Below are 24,805 nucleotides of genomic sequence, written 5' to 3'. Positions count from 1 at the left end.
GAAACTGATTACAGAACTCGCACAACACAGCAACTTGCTGTCTCTTTGCATGTATTTCGTCAGTTATACAATTTCATATTATTTCAGCGAACATATAACATTTTACTGGGTAGAAACATTTGATCAAAACAGCTGAATTAGGTTAGGTTTTCTTTTTCTGAATGATTTTCTGTTTATCTGTGTTTTTCAAACCGTCATGACAACCCTGTCGCTATGATATTGTTAAGATGGTTCTAATCAAGATAAAATATTATGATCATTTCTTTTCAGCCTTATGTTCTGCGATCTTATCTTTTGGATTGTTTTCCTTTGCTTTACAGCACAAAAACATTCATATTAAAAAGTGATTTAGTGTCAGCCTTTGTTTCCTTTGTTTGTATATTGTATATTAAAGTAAGGCAATTCATTGTATAGGAATCAAGAAAATCACCTTCTTGAAAACTTAGTTATAGACTAAAAGACTTTAAGTCTTCACTCATGAGGGCATTAGACAAGATTTTCTCATTGCTTCTTTACTTAGAGCCTCTGCAATCTTGCGACTAAATACTTTAAACAAGCAGGTCATATTCCCTCTACAATTCACTCAGTTACTCTAATGCTGGTGGAATTGCAGAGGACAATCCTCAAAGGACACCACAAAGTAGCTTATTAAAGTTTTAAAGATAAAGAGTGCCAGAAGTCTGAAGGAAAGAGAGAAAAAAGAGGTCATCCTGCTAAAAATCTCATAACCTCAATATTGGTCATTGTCATGTTTGAGGGATTACACACTCCTCCATGGGTTAAGAAGATTACACCATATTTGCTCATATGAATCCCTTTCAAAAAACCCTCTGGATGAACTCAGAAGTGTGCAAAGATGAAGATTTAAACAAGCTTCTTTTGTCTCAGTCAAGGAAAAATAGCCATTTTGAAAATGTCACAGCTTCTCATTTTCATTATCCAAATGGTGAGAGGCAGCGGTTTGTAGTAACACTCCCTTTGTTCTGGAGCGCTGTCACCAGGGATGAAGGAGCCGATTCTTTGACAGGGGTCACGACCTGGGATCAAGGACGTGGCTCTTTGACTGGGCTGCAACGCTGGGCTCCTGAACTGTGCCGGTTGCCATAAATAAGCCAGCTGAGATGAAACCGGCACTTCAGTTTGATGGAAAAGCCCACGTACAGGATGTGCCCCTGACGGCTAACCAGTTTGAAAGGCCAGCTCTGAAAATGTGTCCGCCAGAGAAGAGTGAACAGTGTACGTACAAACACGTCTGCTTGTTAGCAGCATCGGCACTTGTGTTGTCAGCTCACGTGACAATGATCCAGTATGGCTCAATCTCTTCAACCCCATGGCCCCTCAACCCCCTGATGAGTCAATTATTATGCGGCCAAGCATTGTTCAAACCCGCAGAACTTTATTTAAAATTCCAGTCAAGATTTCCATCAAATCTGTCAAGTTGAATCACTGCATAACCAGATGCACAGCACCAGAATTTACTATGAGTATAGAGTTTTACTCAGTGCAAAAGTGTGAGTAAGCTTCAGGACACTGTGGGTATGTACACATCCAACCAGATACCTGCAGACAGATACAAATAGCAACTAGCTGGTGAATATAGTGGAGCATTTCGCAACTCAAGAGCCAGATATTTCCCTCAGGAGTTGGTGGAGACAGAGCTAAAGGAGAGTGAGTATTGGACTCATGCACCAGGTGTCCTAGAAGCAAAACTCCAAATGAATGACAAATACATAGCACGTTGTGATATTTTGTGTGTGTTTCAAGTGTACACAGTAAAATCATGCATCATCTTAAAATACCGCAGATTGGCCACTGTCAGCCTATACCAACAATCACACTAACTGAAACCCTGACACTCACAAGCCAGGGTCTGTACCTCTCACAGAGCTAAGCATCCAATTTTCTGGAAAATAATTACGAGGCAATCTTTGAAAAACCTGGAGGGTGATGTAGCAACAGTTGCCGCTGTTATAATGGTATTTTCAGAATCATCAAAGACTGTTACTGTTAAAAATTGTTTTTCCAATGTCAGCAATTTGAACAATGTTTTCAAACATGTAGAAAATAAGGCATACATTTTGTGTTCGTGTTTTACAAATCAGTCAATTTTGGCAATCTCAATTTTTTCGAGCAATAGTCGGAAAAATATTTTTTCATCCAGTTGGTAAAAGGATTCTGAAAAATCAGATGGTAGTAAGTGCTGGAAAAAAAGACCTTCTGGGCTTTTCAAAGATTGCTGGGTAATTATTTTTCAGAAAATCAGCTACTTTAACTCCAAATAACAGTGGAACATGAGAGGCACAACGTCTGTTCTTGAGTAATGCTAACAAGTTTTCAAGTGAGGCACCTGGGTCCATGAGCCTGAGAAACATCCAGCAGACCTATCTAACAGCAATGAATTGATTCTTCAAAAACAGATGTAACGCCATCTTCACCAGCTTTAATGCCAAATCAGCCCAGGAGTGTAAAGTGCCCCATACCCTGCTAATGGCACCCTCGATCAAGCCACACCCATCTTCGACCTCATTTTGATCTCAACTACGAACCTGTTAAGTGTCGTGACTGCATCTTAAGCGGTTGTGACGCTACTGCGGATCTGACCACATTTTGCCATCATGACACAGACACACAGACTCACAGGATGAAAACAATACCAGTGTCGCGGTAATCAGTTATGTTATGCACTGCAGAATTTGGATAAAAATGTCTGCTGCATGTCATACTGTTTATCAGGGGTCAGTAACCTTTTTGATATGAAGTGCTGTCAGCATTAAGGTTAGCATTAAGTGTAATTATGACACCAGATCAAATTTAGAATGTCCAATGGATCTGTCATTTTATTCCATTCATATAAGCAACGTGCAGCAGCATTTAGAAAAAAATGATACAATGTGTGTACAATGTGTGTACCCTCTTCAGTTGTTGTGGTCTTAGCCGACTACAATGTCTTTGCTTGATTAGACATTGTTTAATGTTTTTTTTTTTTACTTTAAGAAACTTATGAGCACATCTCTGGAAAACACAAGATTCAAAATGGTGCTTTTGTGTGATGCTTTGTGGAGAAACTCAGTTTTACAGATCTCCAGATTAAATCAACTAAATCGATAAATTGACAGAATTGCGTGTTCGTGGACAAATCATTTCTTTGCTTGAGGACAGTCCGATTGTAATTACATACGAGAGCAAAATACAAAAAAGCTGGCATCCTTATGAAAACATCCACATCTGAGTTGAAATCCCTAACCCGACCAAACTTCCACCAATCTTGTTCATCAGCAAAAACATTCAAATGAGCAGCACTTTGCTGAATGTGCCCATGTCCACGTTGTGTTACGATAAACCTGAAATCCTGATTAAAATGTCCAGCTTTTCTTGCTCTTAAGGTTTCTATACTGATACAACGCTTCTAAACCTGCAAGGATTGTCCTGACAACTTGACACATCTCTAATAAATGTTCCATGGTCTTGCCATAAAAGTTAGAAATGTAATCAGGGACCTTAACCTTAATTAAGTTCATATGAACTACTGCAGTACTTAGTACTTAATGTAAATCACATCTGCATGGATATCGGTTCCCCTTATGGCACAGAATTAGATCAGGGTTATTTATCTGATGCAGTCTGTGCAGCAGTGTTGAGGTCACATTTGCTATAAAACAGACTCAATTGCTAACAAGCTCCAGCTGTGGACCTTATGTAGTGAAATGAATTGATTTTTTTTTCAGATCCTTGTTTTGAATCAGTTAACATGCTTCACTAATATATGCCATTAATTGTGCATACCTTTGGTTATAGTATGCCAATACCAGAGCATACACTCAAGGATACTGTACACACAACTGCCAACGTGGCCTCATCAATAATTCATTCATTGGATAATTTATTCATTAATGACCTTATCATGGTTGTCTATAAGAAGACAGTGGATTAGCCGGTCTCAGATACATCTGTTTCCCCCTGTTTGACTCTCTCCCTGCTCGGCTTTATAGTGGGAATGTGCGAGAGATAAAGAGCAGCAACATTAAACAACATTCAAAAGTCCAGCACTACAAACTCTGAATTCAACTTCAAGTTCTTTGGATAGTGTGAATCTGATGTTGGTCTCTTTAATGAGATAAAATGGTCTTTTTTTCAAATTCTGCTATTTCGGTCTGTTAATTAGAGCGTTACATAAGCGAGGCTGGGTTCACATTAGCCATCCCTCCTGCAATGATTTTCTTATATCTGTGATGGAGGACAACACATTTGTCAAATAAAAGGAAAGTGATAACAACTGATCAGTTTTGTGATATCAAAAGTGTATAAAAAGTATACGCAATCATATTTTAAAATAAATTAATGAATAGGTTATAGGCCTGCATTCAGTAATCATATACTAAAGCACTGTTACATTTCACACCACTTAAGTTGTTCTTTATCAATTAAAAATATAGTTGATATATTGTTAAGTATATTTTCTGTGCATTTTGAGTTTATTTTGGTCAGATAAACTCGGTCATCAGACTTTTACTTAAAAAAAATACTATTTAATTTAATGTAAATACTGTAAATACTCAGCACAACAAATACTGCAAACATTATTGCTGGTGATGTATTGATTCAGTTTGTCTTTTGGACTTTAACGTGTAGGCCTACGTATGTACAAATAGACAGATTACAGACTAGATTTCTATACATTATTCTGTTCCCCTAAATGCCTGAGAGGCTCGCTTAACTTGACTTGACAAACAAAACATAAAAAGGCAGTAAAAATAGAAAAAGCAATACTACTAATTTACCATATTATAAGGGTAGCATGTAGATCCTCGTTGGTGTTCACATGTTGCGCCTACATTGAATCGTCATTGAGGCATCTTTCCAATCTGCCTTTATTATCTCGTCACCACCATGGCTACAAACTAGATTCCGAGTTTTAAATATTTTAGGCTCATTATGTTCCATGATATACAATAAAACTCCCGAAAAGTGAGTTTAAACTGGCTGTCATGTTTACTTGAGTTAGTGAGCAGTAGTTTTGTACTCCGTCTTGGAGTCATAAATCAGACAAATCTGAACACACAAACATGATAAACATATTTTTTGATTCACCGTTTACTTACATTTCCGATTCCGGTTAGAAACGACAGGAAAACGGACGCTCATTATAACCCCAGAACTTGCAGTGAATTTCAAAATTTCAAAATTAAAGTTTTCTTTTGTATCAAAGTATTCCAGTGATATAGATGTCTGTAAATCCATGGATGTATTGCCAAAAGGAACTGCCAGTAGTTAATTCGGTGTACTTTTTAATGTCGCCAATTCGGCAATAATGTGTACAAATGGCAAAACAAACGGGGTTGCCTAAAGCAAACTAACTTACTCCACGGCAACATTATACTCTGTTTACATTCCTCAAAACCCCAAATCTTGGGAACTCTAGTTCAAAATGCAAGAGCACGATAACCCCAACATCGAAGTAGGACAAAGAATAATAGAATTACAATTTGATTCATTTTTGTTCATGTTGCAATCAGTATCAATATTTTTTTCGACGGTAATCAGAATCCCATCGACATGGTTCTTATATTCCTGCAGCGCCGACGCTCTCCTCTATCCATTAAGATTTCTGTTTCGTTAAGAGAGGGATGTAAAGACTTCTTGGACACGGGTAGTTGCTGGACGTGCACTCCCTGTTCCTTCCAGAAGAGGTCACCGTCAAGTCCTTTTGCAGGGTCACCCTGCGTGGAGGAACATTGCTGATCTTATTTACCCCTCTGCATTTTATCTGAACATAATGAGAAACAGCACTGCAATAGCAAATTACTTTACTTTCTTTTGCACAGTCTACGTCTTCATGATTTTAAACGTTTGCTTAGAAAATCTACCCCTCGAGAATAAAGTGGATTCAGTTGGGGGGAAAAAAACAATGCTTGATTCACCTTGTTAGTAATCCTTTTTTTTTTTTTTTCATAGTGTAATTTGCAACATGATGTTCCTGATTTGTCAGACTCCATGGAGTAGTGAAGTACACCCACGGTGCAGAGGATCATTGACATTCAGGAGCTGTAACGGTGTGCCCTAGATAAAATCAGTGACATGTTAAATGGGTAGAAGTTAAAGTAATGTTTCACACATTTCTCTGCTGTTACACCCCCGCTTACAGGGAGAGTAGAGTCTGCATTAAAACACCTTCATCGCCCTCTGTGAGAGTCCCCATCTGACACGGCTAAGTAGGTAAATGTGATTGAGTATTGATCTGAGCGGTGGGGGGGGTTTAGTTTCCTAAATCAATCCATTGAAAGGACACAGACGGACTACAGAGAACATCTTCATAGGGAGAACCCCCTGATGACTCTTCATACACTCAAGTTATCTCAAAACAATTCTACATGGCACAGTTCCCAGACTCACGCAGGACCTTCAGACTCCAGTGGGGCGAGAGCACCACTCAATGGACACGAGAGCACATAACAAGGACAATCATTTATAAATGTATTTTCATGCTATTATGAACGATTTAATATCAGAGACTGAAGAACACTTCCACAGAAAATGTTTTGTTTGAATTCTTAGATGTTTTTATTCTCTTTAGTAACAATGGTTCTGTTTTCTGTCACTTTGTCAGAAATAACCACCCTGGTCTCAGCTACTCAGATAGGTTTGGAGCCTCTTCCCACACAGCCGAGAGCTCACGTCAAAGTCATTCACCCACTCTTTGTCTTTTTGTCTCTCTCATACACACATATTTACACACACACACACACACTTGGTACACCAGCAAACAGCATCCACGCAGGACTTTGGTGACACTGTAGATATTGTATCATAGCAACAACGTAGCAACGCCTACAGCCGAAAAACAAAACAAAAATAAGCCAAGGCAGTGCCATGGCAGAGCAGGTTTGCTATTGCTTTAGTATGATGGTGTATGGAAAGTTCACATTTCAGCATATCAATATGATAGGAAGACCCTGAAAAGCTATGATGTTTGATCTGCTGGCACAGAAAGCGTCATATCTATATCTATTTACAGTAAAGGCTGTACGTATATCTACGGTGCAGATACACGGGCACTACCACGCACTCCCACACACACACACACACAATTTCAAACATGCTTCCCAGAAGCAGTGAAATGGTCACATGTCTTAGACATTGTATAACATGACAGCAAAAAAAAGGTGATACAATATACATGTATATAATGACAATGATAACTTTAAAAAAACATTTAGATAAGAGTAACACTGAAAATAGTGAGAGAAGTAGACCAACAGTGGTATCCAACACAACCTGATGAATGTTTGCCCTTTCTGTGATCCAGATCCCTCATGTGCTCGTTTGTCCTGAACTATAGTGCACCTTTCACAATGTAACGCTGACATGTAGCCATGCTGTACTGGTCCTGGTCATTGCAAATGACAGGGATGCTTTTTCAGAGCACTGGGATTTATGCGTCTCAATCTGAGGACGGCTCGATCATAATCAAGTGCCTTTTATAAACGTGCATACTTAAGTGATTTGTTCACAGCTTTCTAGGAGCATTAGTTTATAGATGGACAAATTAACTAAAATGAGATTATTGTATCAACATGCAAGATTTTTAAAAGCAGGATTAAGAATCGTTAGAGCACTTGTCCTGACACTAAATGGCAATTCCTTGGTTGGTTGATGCAATTTGCGGTTTTGTTTATTAAATGTCATTTTTGATCGGCTTTGATAAAAGCAGATCTGAAGTGTATGTGTCCTGTTTTTTTTTAAGTCTATTCAATAAAACATCTGAGGAGAAAAATCGTTCTGAACAGTTTCAATCTAATCAGTCATTTATATTCCTCTAGCAGGCCATGTACAATGTTAAAGAGTTGGAGTTAAGATATGGAGTTAAGATAGATTTCTCAAAGTAAATTATCAATACAAATACGGGTATTCTACTTTACTTGTGAGTTATCTTTATGTCATTTTTACATACGATAACATCAGCTACAGCTTTATCAAATTACGGTGTTAAAGACGGCAACCTTCTCATTAACACACCTTCTGGTGCCGGCTGTTGTCATACGTCGTCTTTTTTGCAAGATATTGGATTAGTAGACGAGGATTTAGAAGAATGACCCAGAGCAATAAATACTGAAAATACGCCCTGTCTGCAGATTATTATATGTAACATCAATGTATATTCAAAGAAAATCAAATTAGCTGTTTGATATTTATGAGATAAATAAATAGTATAATGGTATACATACTCCCTTTTCTGTGAATGACGGTAACTCAGTACAGTATGGTACAGTACAGCTGAGTGAAAAGGTACTAAAGTCCACTGCCTGGATGATTCCCCTCATGGGTCCTCAGGCTCAGCTGCTCTGGCAGTGTGACCCGAGATAAAGCTTGATGTGTGGGGTTCAGATCTTGGCCTCAGTGCTCGTCTGTTCTGGCGGCTGAAAAGAGGATCGGATTCTCTGAGCTTCATTAACACACAGGTGACCAAATGCTTTGTTGTACCATTCCGGAGATCTTCCCCTGTAACAAGAAAAGCAAATCAGGCACATTAATGATTGCATTGTTGTTGCTTTTTTTAAACCTTTACTATGAGAGCACTTGTAGTCCGCCCCCACACACCTGAGGTCCACTCTGGAGATGTGTGTGAGTCTGGTCCTCCCAGTCCCACAGGGCTCGAGGAGGTACTGGGAATCCAGCACCACCCCCCTCACTGCTCCCATGCGCAGGCTGTCATCATGTTCGACGGACACACACACCAGTGCACAGGAGCCTTTACCCAGGTCTGTGCGCCATGATCTGAGGGGGCGGAGGGACGAAGGAGACACAAAAGGTGAGTTCAGTCAGGCATTCAATGTGGGAATGTGAGACATGGTTTGGTAACAACTAATAAGTATTTTTATTGTTGACTAATCTGCAGATTATGTAAATCAATCAATTATTGCTCTATAAAATATTTAAAAATCTTGTTTTGTCTGACAAACCAGAAGAATATTCAATTTATTATATTGCAAGTCGAAGTTAAGCAGCAGTTCTCGCTTGGTATTGATACCAATTCATTTTATTTTGATGGGCTAGTCGGCTTTTTTTATACAGTATGCTGTTTGAGACATGTTCATGCATTTTAGGAAATGCTTAAGCAGGTTCCAAATCACACAAAGCACGCAAATATTTGCACTCATTCATCCTGACCTTAGTACCACATAGTCACAGCTGGGTTGAGGTGCCATGTTGTGGTAGGAGTACTGGTACACGTCTGTCTGTTTATCCAGCGTCTCCAGAACCTTCTCCTGCTGCAGATCGGTCTGCCACAGAGGGCGCTCTCTCAGCAGCCGCTGCAGCACCTCATCTGGAGCCGCCGACACCTCGACACACACTCGCCATCGCCTCAGAGGGTTACCATCTCCCACCTTACACACATCATGAGGGTTAGATTTATTGTGATGGTGTGCAAAAGAGATTCAAACCGCATCTGACTATGTTTAATCTTAACAAGTACGTGGGTCTCCATGCACAGAGATGTGTAAAAAAAAAAGGAATTTTACTTTAAGTCTGCGCTAAACAAATAGTATTATAGCATTTATGAAGACGCCTGTTTTGCCCTTTCTTTCTCCCCTCTCAATATCCAACAATATTTCAGAAATTCAATGAACACATACCTTTTTGAATGCCAGTTCTGTATGGTCAGTCGTCGAGCGAGACACCCAGCCTTTGCTCTTATCTTTGGCCTCTTCCAGCAGGTTCTGGACCAGCCCTTCTAGGTGTGTATGATAGGATCCCTCCTCATCCTCCTCGTCGTCCTCGTCCTCATCCACTTCCTCCTCGTGAGCCTTGCACAGCTCGTCCAGCGGGGGCACCATCAGCTCAGCCTCCATATAGGAGTTGCGAGACTGGGTCACCATCTCCTCTGGTATCTGGGGGACAGCCGGAGGACGTGCATCACATCACATCACATCGCACCACATCAGCTCAAGCTCAAGTACTGCCATGTCTAAAGCAGGACATAGACCTTGACAAATAGAAAAAGTGCAATTTGACCCTGTTGTCCGTTCGACATTGGAGCAACAGCATTTGCACTGAGACGACCGAGGTTTAAAACATGTCATAGCAGCTCCTCTGGAATATTTGTTTGTACAAAAGGTGGACAGTTTAATATCAAATGTCCTCTGCCTTTCTGATATTATTATCTTACAAAAAACCTTTAAACTCTAACGCTGGTCACTTTCATATTTTGGAAGAATTACACCATCCTCTGTGGGTTAAGAAGATTTAACCATTCTTGCTCTTGTGAAAACTTTTAAAACCATATTAAACTAAAAAATGCATGGTGATCTATTTTTCTTTGTCTCTTAATGGGTTTTCATTGACAGCAGCAGTAGTCAGCCTCAAGGTAATGATGGTATACAGTTTTAGAAATTAGCTCATTAAACACAATAACACTGAGGCCTTGGATAATAACAACTCAGCAAGGGAGACATCACGACGCTCCGCAGTTATTTTTGTCTGTTAATGTCCCATATTCAGACCTGGACGTGCATCATTTCTTAGCCAACACAATTAATCTGCTTAACTTCTGCCAGTCACTTATCATTTTCCGCTCTTATGGAAACAATCCCTGTAAATTGTAAATACTGACCTGAAAGAGACACTGGCACTCGTTGATCATGTGACACAGACCCTGGGTGGCTGCCAGGTTCTCACTCAGGTCTTTCTGATCGGGACGACCCGTGGTGTACTTCCTCTGGATTGACCTTGACGGACAGAAAGTATACAGAATATCTATTTACATAGAGGTACAGAACAATGCACCTGAAGAGGTCAAATACATGTATATCACAAGGAGTTCTTATAGATGTATCAACTCATTAGCAAGCTGACTGATGTGCACAGCACCCAACCTTACATTAAATTTACATTTTGTCATGGTGGCAAATTACATAGAGGGAATTAAGTCACCATGATAGTAATGGTTGCAGTGGTGTTATCCATTAGCTTAATAACTATTTACCTTTATTTTGATGGTCCTGAATATGTCAAATGTTTTAAAAGAAATTAACAAAATAATGTAGCTTACAATTTTACCTAAACTGAATTTAACATCATATAATCAGGACATAATCATATCTCAGACCCCAAGTTGTTTTTCTATGTAAGCATCAGTGTGTTCACCTTGGTGAGAGCGTCTCGTTCTTCAGTATGCTGAGGTGGAAGAGCGAAGGTCCCAGACAAACCGCCAGGTTCATCGGAGTCATCTGGTTCTCCTCTACCAGGGAAGTCACGTCACGCAGGAAGTAGAGCAACGCCTGCAGAACCTCCCTGTTTTCGTCCGGCATCAGCAAAATGGCCGCTCTGACGGCCTGCAACCTCTGCTCCTTTGGGACATCTAAAGAAAAAAGACGAGAGGTGAGGAGCGATTGATAGAAGACAGCCTCAGTTCTCAACATCCAGTCTTTTCATGTCTTTCAGTGCACATTTCATACACAGAAATCATATATAAAGCAAGTACTAAACTTGTACTTTTTTATATCAAACACTGTTTCTGTCAGATGTGACTAACGGTTTCCCAGTGATACATTTCATGACAATCATTTTTGAAAAATCCCACTTGTGATCATTTGAAACAGATGACACACAGTTTGCTGACCGAGTTTCCATCAAGGCCAGCTTAACAATTCAAACTATTTACAGTCACTTCCTCTGAGGCAGATGCTGTGATAACACGTTACAGCATTCAGAGCTCCGAGGCCACTTACACTGGTAAATATGCAGGAAGGTTTCCCCCAGCTTGCTTGTTAGCAGAGGCTCTGGCAAGTCTCTGAAGAACTGTTTGACCATGTCGGCCACATCGTAAGCCGACTGGTCCTCGTAGCTCACAGAGTCAGGGGACAACTCGCACTGCTGCCTCAGAGCCTGAATACGCGACTTCACGCCAGATTTGCGGAACAATCCCACCTGAGACGGGAAGGAAAGAAGAGTCAGACACAGCCAACGAGGAAGGCACAACTGTTGGAAAACACTGGTTTAATGCATTGTATAGTATTGTAAAGTGTACTAGTAAATTAACTAGTAACTGTAGTTACACATGTGTAAAACCATATCCATCTGAAATGTGTAGAAGAACAAGAACTGCAGTATTATAGCATGGAAGTACTCGAGTATAGTAACTGTACTTAGTTACATTTCACTGAGCACTATATATGGTCATGTACAGACTCTAATAAATGCTGTTTTCCTCTCTAACCTGGTCCAGACAGTGTGTTCTGAGGTGGCTGAGGGCCTGTTGTAAACACAGAGGGAGCGGAAAGCCACAGCGCTGGACATGGATGATGAGGGGAACACCAAACACACTCTTCTCTTTGTAGTCTGGCACCTTCATGCGCTTCATAAACTTGGGCACAGACCTGGAAGCGATAGACAGAAAACAATTAGGGAAGTGTGTGGGAGAAAGATTATCTGTCCCTTCATGTACATGCTGGTCAACAGAATTTCCCTCCCGGGTATAATAAAAACAAAAAAGGAGTGATTGTTAACAACGATGGTTGTGTGGCTGAGAATCTAAAGCCAGTTTTTGACCTACACTGGCGCCTTTAATTATGCACAGGCCCATTGTAAGAGCCAGTATCAATGTGGTAGATGATATGTTATGGTTTTGCGTGAAGGTGTTGGTGCATGTGGTCCTGCTGTTTTAGCTCTGATGTCGAGAAGTTGAAGGAAGCACTAACAGACCACACCTTGTAAATTCCCTGAATTATGAATAAATGCATGAAATATGAGCTAATAGCCCCATTGTAGAGAAGAGGGGAGAAACATATGGACGATGTATGTGGCATAGTGGATACCCACCATGTCCAGCCATGTTTATTAGACATTGAGTATTTCTCCATGATGGCGGTGAGGCGGAGCAAAGAGAACTTCTGCAGCAGGCTGAGCTGGCCCGCTGATTGGCTAATGATCTGCAGTGAAGATGCCGGCTGGTTGAGATGATCAGAGGTCCTGAAGCTGGGCCATCGTAGACTGGGATGGGAGAGAGAATACCAGTAAAGAATCAGAGACACACAGTGTTTTGGACATATTTCCTATCTATGATAACAACGTTGTTCTCAAACAGAATCATTTCTGATACACCTATCAAACTTCCTCCAGGTGAGCCAAATTTGTTTTGAAGAGAAAACAAAGGCGAACAGTAAAATGCCCAAACTGCTCATTGTTAAAATCCTTTGGAGTTTATAGACCAACCTTCTGGTTCGTCTTTGACCTACTGCACCACAGTTTTCCTACGCATTGAGAGAGTATTACTGACATTTTGGGTGCGTTCACGATTGGTTTTACTCACCGTGGTCTTGTCAGCGAGGCCCCGACTCCAGAGTCCCGTCTCTCCCGACTGGTTCCTGTCGAATCAGTGTCGATCAAGGAGACCCCGTCTCTCTCGCCTTCACTGGGGGTGGTCCTGTCCTCCCCTTCCTCCTCCCCCTCCCCTGTCTCATCCTCAGGCAGCACGCTGCGGCTCCAGTGGTCCACTATTTGCTGCAAACCGCTGACGTGCTGGATGATGTCATCTAGGTGAGGGAACAGGTTGTCCTCTTTCTCTAAGTCCAGTAGGTCTCCTGTGCTGGCGTAGAGGTGGGAGCCCGGAACGTTGTCATAAACACTCACCCTGCTGCCACGGGGAGCTCCAGGACAAGGGGTCTTGGACAGAGGTTTGCCAGACCAGGGCTCACCCGGGCCACTGTTGAGTAGATAGTTGTGGGCCCGTGTCTGGGGGCCATTGTTTCCGTCACCAGGGGAAGGCGCCAGGCTCTCTATGGACAGAGCTTTTGGAAAGGTGCCTGGTTTATGGTCTTTGGGGATGTGAACGAGGAGGTTTTCATATGAGTGAAACTGGTTTCTGCCAAACTGGCTCTGTCCTTCAGTCCTCTTGCTTTGAGAAAGCAGCTCAATGTCCTCCAGATACATGCTGCTTCTCTTGCTGGCGGTGCGGTGTTTTGCACACACGGGCTCCTTCACATTGGGCGCCGTTGTCTCACCGCTGGGGCTAACACTCACCGTGGATTGGTCTTTACAGTCATTGGGAGGCGAGACAGAGGGGGTGTCACCGTCAGTTTGGTGGTTGTGTTCTAGTTGGCTGATGGGAGTACACTGGAGCACCTGCAGTGCGTGAGGCTCCTCGCCATGCAACACCGGCCCACTGATGACAAGAGCTGCCCTGCGATTTAAGCTTTTCCGCTTTGTCGACGGCCCCCAAGTGCGCATTAATTCCATGCGACGCAAAAACTCCTTGGCTTTACTCCGCCCTCCTTGCCCTTGGCGGCTGCTCTTGATTGGCAGGGAGTTGTAGTGTGGAAGATCCCTGGAGGGATGGTAGGAAGCAGAGAGAGATGCCATAGATATAGAGTCAGGCATGGCAGAGGCGGAGTCCTCACTATGCAACGAGGAGATTTCTGCGATCTCCTGCTCGCTCAGGTCCGTCAGCACGCTCTCAATGCTCACTGTGCTGTGCAGCAGGCTGTCCAGTGGACCTGTTGGGCTGCTTTCAGCGGTGCTGTCCAACAGGAAGTCTTGCAGGCGCGACCAACGTCGGCTGCTCCACTCAAACGTCCACCTTTTACTGATGGCCAACGGGTCATCTTCATCAGAGTCATCACCCTATGGAACCATAAAGGAGTTATTACAGGGTCAAAAAATTGCAACACAAAGCCCCAGATAAGAGTCACTATAGAATTAAGATCCTCTGTTGTGTTCATATATCAAAAATCTTGATTGACTTGTGTTATTTCACTTCTAGGCCACTTTGTAGAATGGAAGTTTCTATCATTGGACAGATTTGGAAAATTATCCTTCATCATGAGCTGAACAGAAAATATCTGGACATGAGAACTAGTTCAATGGTATTTCATAAAATACCATTGAAGTGTCTTTTACATATATACTGTATCTATATCTACATCTACTGGATAGATCTATATATCCAGTCTGAATTCTCATCAGCTTAGAGTTGTGAACATCAACATTACATGGTGACTCCACTTTGAGGAGCATGGCATCATATTTTCAGATCTACACTGACCAGACAAAGAACTGTCCAGCTACACACAGATTGTATGAAAAGCAATGAACACAAAGCTAACTATAAAGTCCTCATGTGTCTATTTGTGGCAGCTCACAAAGCATCAGCAAAGCAACAAATAGTTTGTTAAGTTGATGGCTTACAGTTAAACGAGGTTGTCTTACTTTCTTCTTGGGGTGGCTGACATCCAGTTTCATGGAGGCACACTTGTTCAGAGTATTTAGACGTCTGCAACATAAACACACAGTAAGTTAAATGTGTTGGAGCTGGTAGGTTGGATATGTTTTGTCTGCTGCAGTGTTAGTTTCCTCATGAACTGTCGCATTCTCATTTTCACTCTCTTCTCCCTCATTCCTCACTCTCCTCCTCACTTATGATGTTTTCTGACTCTATATCCTTCTCATTACACTCTCCCTATCCCTTTCTTCCAAACTGACTCTACTCCTCCCTCTCTGGCATCAATCAGCTGGGACTGATCCTCACCCTCAAGGAGTGCATTTCCCCCAAAACACAGCTGGCTCCTCCCTTCCACTTCCCTACCTCCTCCCTTCATCTGTCACCCATCCCCCCCCCCCCCTTCCACTTTCCTGCTCTGGAGCGCTGCGGGCAACCTCCTTCGCAAAAAGTCTCGGTGCAGTCTGCACCCACCCACGTTCTCCCCCCTTCTGCAGCTCAGGGAATGTGAACAGCGGCTGGTTAGGAGGGTGGCGTCCGTGTTGGTGCCTTTCAAGATGGGATCATTAAAAACATTTTGTGGGGCTCGTGACCTCTGTCATTTGAAAGATTTCAGCCTCTAATAGCACACTCAGAAATCCTCTTTTGTTCACTGTTTATTTTCTCTGTCCTCTCATACAAACGGGCAGACAAGGGATTGTTTGATATAAACCAGAATGAAATACCAACAGGAAACAGCAAGCTGTCTTTCTTGCTGAAAGTAAACATTTAAGTTTGAAAATATACAGGGGGAGCCCCCGGAGTCTCCACACCCTGTATTTCTGCTGCAGGATGGAAAAACAATTCATCCTGGTTGAACATATTTCGAATGATATGCTCCTTAAACGATGTATTCTTGCATGCATACAGCTGTATATCATCCAAATTTAAACAGTTCTGAACAAAAACAATGTAAAGAGTGATGCGTGAACAAGAGAGATCTTATTGTGAGTGTGAATCTTCCAGCTTCTGAGACATTCTCAGGGGTCCGATACATATTCTCTCACAATATAGCTTTTGGGAAATCACTAACGTTATAATTGGGAAAACGTCAATGGAAAGAGAGGAATGGGAGATGTGAGACAAAAAGATCACAGAGGTGTGCAAAGGGACTTAAAAACACACTCAAAGCCATCTGATAGAGACTGGCATCCCCTCACTCCTTCCCTATTCCCTTTACCCCTCAGCCCCCACATTTGTTGCCGCCTGAGGGTTTCTGCTCTTTGAATGGGAGATCAGAGCACCGCAGAGGGGAGGGGAGGCGACCAGATCAAAGCCCGGGCTGTCTGAGCACGAAACAGGGATGGGGAGTTCATTAGGGGTCGGGGTCAGACATCTAATGATTAGCGGTTAGCACCGGGCCGCAGGGACAAGTACAGAATCTGGGATTTTACTAGTGTTAAATGGGCACACCAAAGAGTGAGGTTTGCATGTGTATGGCTGGGTTGACTGAAGTGTACAAATATGAACATGTGTGTTTATACAAGTGTCCTTACCGACATAGAGGCTCTACCAGATCCCGGTCTAAAAAGTCGTGGTCCCTTTTCACAGAGGAAATGTCAACTGGAAACTGGGAATCTGTACGAGAGAAAGGGAGTCAGAAAGGGAGAAGAAAAACCAGAGATTGAGTTTAAATAGTTAATGACTGACAGGAAGTCCATTACTGAAGTCTGTGAAGCATGGCACAACTGCTGCCGCCATTGTTGACACCCGTGTTGTGCATATGAAGTTTAAAGAAAATACACACACGCCTTTTTTAACCCCAAAATAACCTGAATTCCACACAATGCCAATGCCAAAAGGACTCGAGCCTTTTATTTTGGTGATTCTCTGTGTGTGGTTGCCGTCTGCAGGCATCATGTAGCCAAAGAGTCCAAGAAGCCGCCATCCATAACCCAACATTACTGGAGTTCACAGCAGTTCTCAACACATTGTGTGTGTGTGTGTGTGTGTGTGTGTGTGTGTGTGTGTGTGTGTGTGTGTGTAAGTAAGTGTGTGTGTGTGTGTGGGCTGCTAAAGCAGGACTGCTGGGTTTTTAGAGCAACTTCTTAGATTACTGGGGCCATTTCCTGTTTGTGCCTCAACTGTATGAGACCCGATGATCATCGCATGAATGAGCGTCTGTAGGCTTCACAGAGAGGTGGGTAGAGGGCAAAACGGAAGGAAGGAAGGAGAAAAGAAAGCTGAATGAAAAGCTAGACAGACAGAGATAGTAAGGAAATACAGGCCAGAGAAAGGTGGGAGAAAGAAGAGAGAAAGGGAAGCTGTGAGAGTCCCAGCAGTGATAACAAGGCCTTTCCCATGACCCCTCCCTCTGGACAGGAACTATAGCCTGGAAATAGAACGCAGCGGCCCAGAAGACGAGGATATACGCAGATAGAGGGATGGCAGAAAAAGAGAGAGAGAAGCAGAGATGATGGAAAAAAAAAGAGAGAAACTCAGAAGCAGGATTGAACAAAAAGGAGAGATTTGAAGGGGGACGTCTTTGTGTGAAACAAGGCAGCTGGATAAATGCTGGACTTTGGCTACTGTGTGTGTGTGTGTGTGTGTGTGTGTGTGTGTGTGTGTGTGTGTGTGTGTGTGTGTGTGTGTGTGTGTGTGTGTGTGTGTGTGTGTGTGAGTGTGTTACCTTCATAGAGCTGGGCATACTGTGGAAATCCCGCTGCTCGAAGCCAATCACAAGCCTCCTTAGCCTCAATCTCTGTAAAGCAAAAAAAAAAAAAAAGCATGTGTGAGTGCACACGTTAACATATTGATCATATGGATTTGGGATCTACTCTGTAATATGAAATCTGAAAACACATAAAATCACAACATTTTTGTGGAGGAAAGTCCCCACATTATTGAATTTCCTTCTGAATTCCACCGGACTGATGTGTTTTATATGCACAGCTTGATGTGCCGTGTTAATTATTCGCTCTCTCAAAATAAACACGGATAAATTCAGAGTCATAAAGAGCATAACATTTGCATTTGTCTGTCATCCCACTATCCCAGCATGTGTAGCTTATAAAAGAGGAACATCTCAGGGAATTACATTTTCCTCTGGGAATTTACTGGAATGATGAGATTGGAAAAGCTGGAAGTGAGCCAGAGAGGGACAAAGGAAACACTTTACACAATTTAAACCAGCAGTCAGATTTCAGCCGTTAATGCGTAAGTTTAACAGGCCTTACACATGGCACCACACCCCATTAGATGCTGCTGCCAGCACCGCGAAACGTTTTACAGGCATTTGTTTTACTACTTTTTTCCGCCAGCATATGTATTGCTCACACTGCTAGACTCTGCACCGTTCATGTATGTCTGTGTGTGTGTGTGTGTGTGTGTATATGTATAGGTTCGCTATGAGCAGACACTGATTAAACTGCTCTGCAGAGCTTTGTGCTGACAAAGACATTTGAAAGAACTTGGTGCCAGCAATCACATTAGTATTTTTTTTTTACAGAATAATGGTTGAAAATAAAGCACTGTAAAAGATATAATACATACACAGACACGTATATATGCAAAAAAGCATTTACACCGATACATACACACACACGCATATGTTTAAAAACTGTAAATAACTGTGAGTGGAAAAGCTTAGTGTTTGTAGGTGGACATCGTCTCAAAACTCTAAGCAAGGTTAAACAAATGTAGTACGTTTTTTTGAAGTTGTAAAGTTAAAAATAATAATAAATTCCTCACATAGTTATCATAATACAATAACGTCACTATCATCGAGAACCCACCAACTTTCAACACTATTTCTGCCGCATTCTGCAGTCGCCGTCCTGATCTCGTACCTCTTTTTAAAACCACCCTCTTTCTCACTCCTCTCAGTCACTCCTTTAGGAGGTGCTGGCAGTGAATGGGAGAAGCACCGCAGAAACACAGGGGACAAAGTTCAGCAGGGCAATAAAAAAGCCTCCGTCTTCACCATCAGAGATGAGAACGGTCAGAGGAAATTATCTTTTCACCGCAATCCAGCAATTACATCCCTCTCCCAGCATTCTCAGCATAACTCCTCTCTCTCTCTCTCTAAATCACATATGAAGCAACAGATCAGGAAAAATACTTATTGTAACACTCTGAAAATAGACAGAGGAACACCAGACAGGGTTGAGAGAACTGAAAACTTACTTGGAGCCCTCATGGTGCAAGTGACGATATGCTTCCATTAATTCCTCCCGTGCTCACTTTCCTCTCCATCCCATGGCACATCCACTCGCTGCTATCCAGCTTTCCATCAAGCGGCAATGATTCTGTACTTTCCTCCTCTCTGCCTTTCCAACCCTCGTGTTTACAACTCTGCCTCCCTCTCTCAGCCTGCCCCATGCAGGGTTTCTCTTCCCTCTAATTTTCTCCTCAACCTCCCCTCTCGCACTTTCTGCTTCGTTAGGATCCACATACAATATCTCTCTATTTTTACATCTCTCTCTGCATGACGCTGCACTAGACTCTTTCTTCTCCTCACTCTTATTTTAGGAAGTCACTTGCTTTTTCCCCTCTTGTTTATTCTTGCGTACATGTCTATTTACTCTGTACTCTCTCTGCACTTTTCTTGCTTATAACCTCAGGTTCTCTCTCTAAAGGCAAACACTTCCCTTCATCCATACGTCCGCTTTGCTTCTCCTCATCCTTTCTCCCTCTTTGCTCCTACACGAAGCTGGCCGATGACACCAACTCCACATCTTCTTTGTCATCCCCGGAGCTGCTGCTGCCCGTCGCGTCCATTGAGGAAATGGCTAATTTCAGCTGGCGTTTGCATCAAGCCAGCCCCCGCGGTCACAGACTGAGGACTGGTGGACGCTAACTTCCCATGTCAGCTAAAACCTACTGGCAGGCCAGCAAGGAGACTCTGACCTCGGCCTCCTTCTTTTGCTTTACTCTACAAAACTGCGGAGCAGAACAATGTGTGGGAGAATGCAGTGTGTACGCACACACATTACATTACACACACCAGCTCAGATATTTAGCACAGTCCAGATGTTACCCCCAGTGAGTCAGAGGATACAAAAAGGATGAGACAGACAGACAGCTGGGGTGGGAGGGAGGGCAGCTGAGATGGACAGACCCTGTGGGAAAACCAAAGGGAGGAAGACATACCACACCAGCCGCGTATTTACTGAGATGCAGATGTAGAGCGGGATACATCACGAGCAAGAAATGTTAAAGGATAAGTCTACATTTTTCTAATTGTCAACAAATCCCATTCAAAGACCAAAACCAACAATCAATTAATCCTGCTTCAAAGTACTTCCTGTGTTTCCCTATGCAATAGCACATCAGTGAGCCATTGTCCATTCTGTTGTTCTGTGTTTTTGCAGAATAATTAGGACAAACACATAACATCCTCCAGCGATCTTCGAGCTAAAGTTTTAGTTCTTCAAGTAAATGCCATTGTAGATCCACACAAATATTCTTACTGTGCTGCAGCATCCTGCCGTAACAATGGAAACACTCAATTTAGTGACTATAAATGAGGGATACCTACACATCCTGCTACTTATCAATTAACCTCCATTACACTGACTTTTCTAGTGTTGCATTCAAAAGTAACTAATAGTTAGCTGTTGGTAGTCCCCCAAATAGTTTTTTCTTTTTAGAAAAAGCACACAACAGCGTTTTTTGCAATAATTGGCAATGCGTCTTTGTGTTTGTGCGCAAAGGTGCCAAGTGGCCAAGCTCCTGTCAGCATGGGAACAAAGCACCGCTATTCATCTGTGCAGAATTTAATCAAGAGATTAATTAGTACACAAATATGTTATTAGTGGGCCACAAAAGAGACAAATGCACACAGTCAGACGGAGCTAATCCAAGCTGCCTACCGTGCTTTTCCCTCAGTCTATTTCCATGTCCCTGTGATCCTGCTGTGGAGAATATATGACAACAGGCAGCAAGCCACTAGGATAACAGCGGGGAAGGTAGACAGATGGTATGTGTATGAGCGTGTGATGGGCTTGTGAATGTGGGCGTCCATGGGTGGGACAAAGGAGCTGTAAGGTAGTTCCTTACATAACAAGGATGCCAGCTACGTTACATAATACACATAATACAAGCACCCCCGTGTCCTCACAGCTTTTTCTCAGAAAGTGTGCCTTTGCCTTTCTTTCTTCTACCTTTCATTTCCTCCCTTTTATCCAACGCCAGTAACCTTGACTTTCTGACAGCCTTTTCTCAGTGTTATGTCTGCCTTGTGCTGGGTCTCAAGGACCCTGAAGTGCCATGCGTGACATCATTTCCTGCTCTGAATTTCCCAGGCGTCCAGAGCGGCATGTGACCTAAAAACAGCAACAGGAAGTGGACAACTCAACAGGATTGAACATGTCAGAAGGGACTCAGCTGGGACATATGTCACACAGACCATGGGGCAACACAGATTAGAACTGGAAAGTTTGTTTCATTTTACAAAGTTATATTCAAACGTTGTTTGTTTAAATTTGTCCTTTCAGTCCAAATTCATTTGATACCTAGAAGATAAACCCCACTGATAAGGGACTGAGAAGAGGTAGCTTATAGTTAGGCTATATAGGCATGAATCGAGCGATCCTTCTACAATACTACACACACACACACACACACACACACACACACACACACGTGTTGCCTGGAAAGCAGCCATATTCCCACATAAGCCAAAGCACTTAGTCCTTCATGTTTTAAGGTCACAAAGGGAAGAAAAAAAAAGTAGTGAAGAAGGCAGAAGAGGAGTGATGGGAGAGAGGAAGGAAGGGAGGGAGGGACTTTAAAAAAAGAATATGTCCGTCTCATCCCATATGGTTCATCTGCAATGATGTAGAGCCCTCAGGAATGTGCTGTAAAACAGCATCAACAAGGCATAAAATCGGTTCAGGCGCAGCGTCTCCTGTGCAGCACTCACTGAGGACTGCAGAGGTTGGACAGCCCTGTATATATATATATAAGAACAGAAATGGCAGGACTGCTGTGAGTTAGCAGTATTAATAGGATGGATTATGAAGATCAAGTTGAGTATTTGGTTATGCCACTTGCCTCCAGCAGAGGTTGTTAAAGCAATGTGTTACAGCAATGCACTTAATCTTCAGGCTATGATTACATGATGTATGTGTGCTGCATTTGATACATTTTTTGCTATTAAGTGATTGAGTATTTATGGTTTTAGGCTATAATTTCCTCATTTTAACGTATTCTTTGCAACTTTTCCAACAAGCTGTGAGCACAACACTAAGTTCACTTTAAGCTGATATGGCGAACAGCTAGCAAACAGTTGCATATTTTGTAATTGTAATAGTTTGTGGCCGCCTGGTGAAGGTGAGTCAGATATTCACTTTTCTTTAAGCTCTGTTTTTGGTCTCCACCAACTCCTGTGTGAAATATCTGTCTTTTCAGCTGCTAAAACCTCCACTATCTTCAACAGCTAGTTACTAACTTTGTCATTTTATCATTGTTATTATAACAATACTGGTAACTGCTGCTTTAAATTGCCACCTATCTGTGAATAGACGATGTGGATAAATAAATCTAAATTGCAGGAAAAGGCATGGACTTTGAGATATGAATCAAACTATTGCTATTGCTATAGTGTCAGAGTAGGGGTCACTGAGTTCTTTCTTTCTTTAAGTCTGTCTGAGACTCTACCAGCTGCTAAGAAGTGGAATGCAACTTGGGAGAGAATGCGTGAGAGAGAGAGAGTACGATTGGAGAAGAAGAGGACAAAAGTGTGTATAAGTGCAACAGGCAAGGACTGAAAGCTGAATAGATCATACCATCATTCAAAAACAGCACAGGCATAAACTTGCTTCTCCATCTACATTCCTCATCTGCCACAGCTGTCATATCACTCTTTCTCTCCTTCACGCAGTTTTTTTTAAGATGCTTCACACTAGATTTGGCTCGCAGAGGATAAAAAAAAACACAAGACCTGACATGTTTCTGCTTCCTCAGATGCTCTACATCGGAACAAAAAACTACACAAACACACTATCTGATCTCTTTCACCAACATGGCACCAGGAAAAAACGTCAGAATACAAAGGAGAGAGACTCATCTTCTACGAAGACCTCAACAAACATAAGAATAACCCAAAGCCTCTTTATGAATGATGGGATGTTCTCTTCACTCCGCGGGAAACTTGAGTCATGTGACAGGAAGTTGAGGAAGTAGCCATGGAATACATGTTGGGTCCCTACCTACATAGACAAAAACAATAACACTACAGTCCTTCATGGTTTGTTATGACTTCTTTCAGATTTATGAAAGACATCTTGGGAGGACGGGGGGCTCCATATGTCCGACTGTTAAAACCAGAAAGAAGTGCGTGTGCAGGCAATCTTTGGTGTGTAAGAACAACAAAGAAAGCAAATAAACAGCATGATGAAACAGAAGAGAGATGAGTTACTTCTAAAAGTTGGGTGTATTCATTTTTGGTGTCGAGTAAAACTCTGATGAACAGGTCAAATGTTGAAAAATTCCTAAGTAAGGAAGACAGAATCTCACATGAAACAGCTGCAATCAGAGTCCCTCCCTATGTTGGTAAACTGACACACTTCCTTTATCAAAGCATTGTTTGAATCTGCGCCCAGTTCACTTTTTCCACAGGAGAAAAGAAAACTAATGGGGGATTGACGCTAGGTAGACTTAAAATATCTAAGTGTAGGTCCTAAAAACAATAATGGCAGTGTCAATCTAATCACGTTCCATCTCTCTTTTGAAAAAAAACAAACAAACAACAGCAAAAAAATAAAATCCAGAACATCCAAATAATCGGATAAAAAGACACTAGAACCAGACACAAATCTAATCACGCTGGTGTGACTTAATTCTCTCTAGTTCTACCTTGTGCCAGCCTCCGTAGCAGCTGCTGGCGGGCAATGATGCGTGAGAGGCGCAGGGCAGAGCGCCGCCGAGGGGTGTCGCCCAGCCTCAGGTAGTAGTCCTGCCCGTCAGAGGTCATGGCCCCCAGACAAGATCCCTCATTGGAGCTGTCACTCTCGCAGTCATTGCTGTCGTCCTTGGCACTTTGATCCATGCTGTCATCAATTTCCATACCCCTACTGCCTGTAACATCAGCGCTGTCCTCGGCACAGGCGGTGTCAGCGCTCTCAGCGTCGCCCCTCACATCCTCATCTTTGGCAGCTTTCATGCTGTTCCCATTGTCCACAGGGTCCAGAGTGTTGTTTACTGTCTCTCCCTTTCCTGCAGCATTTGCTCGGTGCGCCACACTGTCTGTAGTCGCTGCCACATCGTCCATGCCAGCCAAACTGGTGTCCACAGCCTCCATGACATAACATCTAAAGCTCACTAACTTACAAATCTTCCTCCCTTCGCGTCCTGATGAGTTGTTGTGAGTACACACCTTCTAAATTCCTGCCTCTAACATGCCCTCACTGGAAGCCGAATCGGCTCCCCTCCCATCTGCCTCCTCCCTCCGACTCAGTCGAACAAACACAAAACTTCATCACACCACCTGACACGGATGACAGACCTTATTCTCCCCACAAACACACACACACACACACACGCATTTGCCGACCTCGCAGCTGAGATGGGAGGAAGACTCGCAAACTCCTGCTACCACAAGGTTTTTACTTT

General features: G+C 42.5%; 1 protein-coding gene across 2 annotated transcripts; it reads right to left on the bottom strand.

The window, feature by feature from the left end:
* Window positions 1–6,591: 6,591 nt before the first annotated feature.
* stard13a (StAR related lipid transfer domain containing 13a) lies at window positions 6,592–24,477 on the bottom strand. 2 transcript variants are annotated; one of them, XM_079172058.1, is made up of 14 exons: window positions 24,050–24,477; window positions 17,880–17,951; window positions 16,747–16,828; window positions 15,202–15,265; window positions 13,307–14,616; window positions 12,817–12,987; window positions 12,215–12,374; window positions 11,727–11,925; window positions 11,143–11,356; window positions 10,610–10,724; window positions 9,633–9,887; window positions 9,166–9,383; window positions 8,596–8,772; window positions 6,592–8,496 (listed from the first exon to the last, which is right to left on the bottom strand). In XM_079172058.1, exons 1-14 carry the CDS (start codon window positions 24,462–24,464, stop codon window positions 8,379–8,381), a joined length of 3,570 nt encoding a protein of 1,189 aa, XP_079028184.1. In that variant the 5' UTR covers window positions 24,465–24,477; the 3' UTR covers window positions 6,592–8,378. The 2 variants fall into 2 exon arrangements, with proteins under 2 accessions (XP_079028184.1, XP_079028183.1); XM_079172057.1 differs by lacking the exon at window positions 24,050–24,477 and adding an exon at window positions 19,376–19,467.
* Between the last annotated feature and the right edge of the window lie 328 nt (window positions 24,478–24,805).

The sequence above is a fragment of the Pholis gunnellus genome (assembly GCF_910591455.1).
Source record: "Pholis gunnellus genome assembly, chromosome: 13".
NCBI classification, from domain to species: Eukaryota; Metazoa; Chordata; class Actinopteri; order Perciformes; family Pholidae; genus Pholis; species Pholis gunnellus.
This window is presented reverse-complemented; position numbering and strand designations above follow the sequence as displayed.